The following is a 4362-nucleotide window of genomic DNA, read 5'->3' as shown; positions in this document are numbered from 1 at the left end:
GGTGTAACGAAGAGTCACATGGTGCTCAGCCTATCGCCGGCCGATGCGATCTTCTGCCTCGGCCGGCGATAGGCTGAGCGCTATGTGACGCTTCGTTACACCCGGAAGTATGAAGGAGATGGACCGGAGGACCGATCAGCTGTAGTGACGCTCCGCGGGAACCCAGGAAGGTGAGAGATGGTTTATTGTCATTTATTTTGCAGCCCGGGCAGGACGGAGCAGGAATACTCTGCACTAGAGTACTCCTTTAAGGTCAGTTCACACATGATTTTTGCCGTAACAGATTCTGCTACCTATTAGGCTTAGTTCACACTGTGAAATTTCTGCCAGAGATCAAGCCAGCAGCACTAGGACCGCGCGGACTGCATTGCCATCCCCCATAGACGTCAATGCATTGCTGAGCAGATCTAAAAGATCCACCCAGAAATGCATTGCCATCTATGGGGATGGCAATGCAGTCCATGCCGTCTTAGTGCCACCGGCTAAATCTCTGGCAAAAAATTCTGCCCAGAAATTCCGTAGTGTGAACTTAACCTTAAAGTCAATGGGCAGCAAAAATAAGGACGAGTGAACTGACCCCTAAATGGTAATTCCTTAAGAAAAATCACTTCTTAAAAACATCAAACAGTAACACCAAAATCTTTATAGAATTATTTTAATATTTCACATAAAAACCTGTATATACACATATTAAACTTCATGTAAACAGATCCAAAACACACCGCTTTACCGCCGACCGCTTTTGTTTTCAAAGAGTTTGAAACAGTTTAGTACCACTGTCCAAAACAATAAAAAAAATATATATAAAAAATAAAATAAAAAATATTAGCATAAAATCTGCTTCTGTAACAAGAAAAAAATCCAAAAACATTGATATATTATCGACTTTCCGATACTTTTGTTACGGAACCAGATTTAGGCTGACTTGGAACAAGTCCTGCAACACTGCCGACAGAGGGGGGGGGGGGGGGGGGAGGGGGGGGTAGTGTTCACAAGTGGAACATTGACGGTCATGTAACCTAGCTCCATAATAGAACAAATACTATACACCAGTGGTCTTCAACCTGCGGACCTCCAGATGTTGCAAAACTACAACTCCCAGCATGCCCGGACAGCCAACGGCTGTCCGGGCATGCTGGGAGTTCTAGTTTTGCAACATCTGGAGGCCCGCAGGTTGAAGACCACTGCTATACACAGATGTAGCAGAGCTGAATTGACCAGACAGTTCTGTTACGGTTTTATTTTTTGCATTGTTGCAACAGACGGCAGTCCTACGTAAACCTACAAAAAAAAATTAACAAAAAAAAAAAAAAAAAACTCTTCACACCGCCAGCTTTATATATTTTTTTTGGAATGCCAACTCTGCCTCAAGGGCCTTGCTCTTGTCCCGTTTAACTAGAAAAATAGCGCAGAATGCTACTACACTTCTCACACCTGACCGGCCTACTGACTGGCAGCGTGAACATAGCCCAGGGCTCATTGATACTACGTATTTTTTCCGGGCGCAGATTCCGTAGTGCGAATGAGCCCCTAGAGGCATGACAAACTCCGCTCTGCTTTAGGGTCTATTCACATGTACCTATCCTGCCTATATTTGAAGCCTTTTTCCATTGAACTATGCAGCATAAAATCTGCAGCTTCAAATATGCGCAGGACACCGTAATTTATTTATTTTTTTATCAGCCTCGCCACACGTCTTATGAGGTCACACGTAGCCAACATGTTACAGTGTATATGAAGGTGGCAAGTGCATGAGTGTCAGAAAAAAATAAAAAAAATATGTGCAAAAATAACGTTTTCACAGGAAAACTTAAATAAAAAACATAAACAATGATACAAAACAATAAAAATAAAAAAAAAATATTGAAAACTTCGGCTGCAGTTCAGTGTCTTTTATTCCCCACTACAGATGTTGCAAAAGCACAACTCCCAGCATGCCCCGACAGCCAACGGCTGTCGGGGCATGCTGGGAGTTGTACTTTTGCAACAGCTGACGGGGGCCACACTACTATACAATATACACATATATATATAATATACAGATCAATGTACAAATGGTGGGGGTATAGTCTTAGATTGAGAGGGGGAGCATAGTGTGCCCCATTAATCCTTAAGTAGTGTATACAGTACATCATGTCACTGGCAAAGCCCCCCCTAAGGGTAATTCTTCTTTGCAGGTAGGGGTTAACAGTCTCAAAGTGAAGACCCCCCCCCCCCCCCCCCAGACCCTCAAATAAGGGTATAATAGTCAATGTAGTCCAAGGGGGATCAGAGTAGCTTGCAGCAGCTCATACACTCCCCACTGGGCCCATGTCTTTTCTGGAGCGCCGCCCTAGTGGCCGTCTCGAAAACTTCCCTGACACCGTCCTTGGTTTTGGCGGAGCACTCCAGGTACTCGTAGGCGGAGATTCGTACCGCCATGGCGCGGCCATCCTCAGCGCGGACCGGCTCCTGCTTCATCCGCGCCAGCTCGTTGCGGATGTGCTCGTCGTTCCGCAGGTCCTTCTTGTTTGCCACCAGGATGATGGGCACATTGGGGCAGAAGTGCTTGACCTCGGGCACCCACTTCTCCGGGATGTTCTCCAGGGAGTCCGGGCTGTCCACGGAGAAGCACATGAGGATGACATCCGTATCCGGATAGGAAAGAGGCCGCAATCGGTCATAGTCCTCCTGTCCGGCCGTGTCCCAGAGGGCCAGCTCCACCTGCTTGCCGTCCACCTCGATGTCGGCCACGTAGTTCTCGAACACGGTGGGCACGTAGACCTCGGGGAACTCGTCCTTGCTGAAGACGATTAGCAGGCAGGTTTTGCCGCAGGCTCCGTCCCCGACTACCACCAGCTTCTTGCGGATCGCAGCCATGGCCACTTTGCTGCTATTGTTGCCGGCGGCTGCCCGGCGTTTTCTCAGGTTGCCTATGGTTTTAATGGTGGCTCGGTACCCGGATGTGATTGATGGCCGCAGACACTGCAGTGTATACCAGGCGCCGTGCACACTCCTTCCGCACCACCGGTCTCTGCTCCAGGATCTTTAACACTCCAGCCCGCTGCGCCCCGGCTATTTAAACCCTCATGCGGCTTTCTTAATATAGCCAGCCAATGGGAGAGGCAGTGACGGCATGCTCCGGGAAGCTGGGCTCTGATTGGTGGTGAGGAGGGATAAGGGGGCGGGGTCTTCTCCGGCCAGCTGACAGGGTGTCATAGACTTCCTTGGCTTCAGCCTGGGAAAAGAGGGGGAGGCTGCGGGGTGCGGCGGAGGGGAAGGGGGTGACCGGGGTGCGGCGGGACAGTGCAGAGGGGAAGGGGGCGACCGGGCTGCGGAGGGGAAGGGGTGACCGGGGTGCGGCGGGACAGTGCAGAGGGGAAGGGGTGACCGGGGTGCGGCGGGACAGTGCACGGGGGCTGCGGAGGGGAAGGGGTGACCGGGGTGCGGCGGGCGGGACAGTGCACGGGGGCTGCGGAGGGGAAGGGGGTGCGGCTGAACAGTGCACGGGGGGGGCTGCGGAGGGGAAGGGGTGACCGGGGTGTGGCGGGACAGTACAGGGGGGAAGGGGGCGACCGGGCTGCGGTGGGACAGTGCAGGGGGGCTGCAGAGGGGAAGGGGGTGACCGGGGTGCGGTGGGACAGTGCACAGGGGGCTGCAGAGGGGAAGGGGGTGCGGAGGGGAAGGGGGGGCGAACGGGCTACGGAGGGGAACGGGGGTGACCCCCTTTCCCTCCGCAGCCCGGTGACCCGGTCACCCTCTTTTCCTCCACAGCCCGGTCACCCCCTTGGAGTTGTAGTTTTGCAACAGCTGGAGGCACCCTGGTTGGGAAACACTGTAATACAGACACACGCCCCTCTGCAGCCCGGTCATGCTGGGAGTTGTAGTTTTGCAACAGCTGGAGGCACCCTGGTTGGGAGATAGTTATTGTGTCAGGGCCCATGTTCGAATTTGCAATATTTTGCGTATATATGGCCGAATATTCCTCCTATGTTCGCAAAATTCGCATATTCACCATATTCGTTCTTTTTTTTTTTTTTTTCATGAGAAATATTCGGAAATATTCTTGCTGATATTCGCATAAAAAAATGATATCCGCAGTAAAAATTAGCATTTCGAATATTCGCGCTCCACATTATTGGGAAATACTGCATACTATTGGGTCGGACGATTTTTCATTGCATTCATTTGCTATGGCAGTGATCCACAACCTAGGGCACTCCAGCTGTTGCAGAACTACTACTCCCAGCATGCCCAGACTGCTAAAAGAACCTGTCAGTGACTTGTCAGGGTATTTGCGGAGATCAGACGGTATAGGATCTGGCGATGCTTCATCATTGTTTTGCATCATATTCATTTGCTATGGCTGTGATACCCTCCAGC

At 51.0% G+C, this 4362-nt stretch overlaps 1 protein-coding gene across 1 annotated transcript; it reads right to left on the bottom strand.

The window, feature by feature from the left end:
• Positions 1–639: 639 nt before the first annotated feature.
• Positions 640–3040, bottom strand: RHOB (ras homolog family member B). Its single transcript, XM_056563097.1, has 2 exons — positions 1183–3040; positions 640–1072 (listed from the first exon to the last, which is right to left on the bottom strand). Exon 1 carries the CDS (start codon positions 2857–2859, stop codon positions 2269–2271), a length of 591 nt encoding a protein of 196 aa, XP_056419072.1. The 5' UTR covers positions 2860–3040; the 3' UTR covers positions 640–1072; positions 1183–2268.
• Between the last annotated feature and the right edge of the window lie 1322 nt (positions 3041–4362).

This window comes from Hyla sarda, chromosome 3 (assembly GCF_029499605.1).
Source record: "Hyla sarda isolate aHylSar1 chromosome 3, aHylSar1.hap1, whole genome shotgun sequence".
NCBI classification, from domain to species: domain Eukaryota; kingdom Metazoa; phylum Chordata; class Amphibia; order Anura; family Hylidae; genus Hyla; species Hyla sarda.
This window is presented reverse-complemented; position numbering and strand designations above follow the sequence as displayed.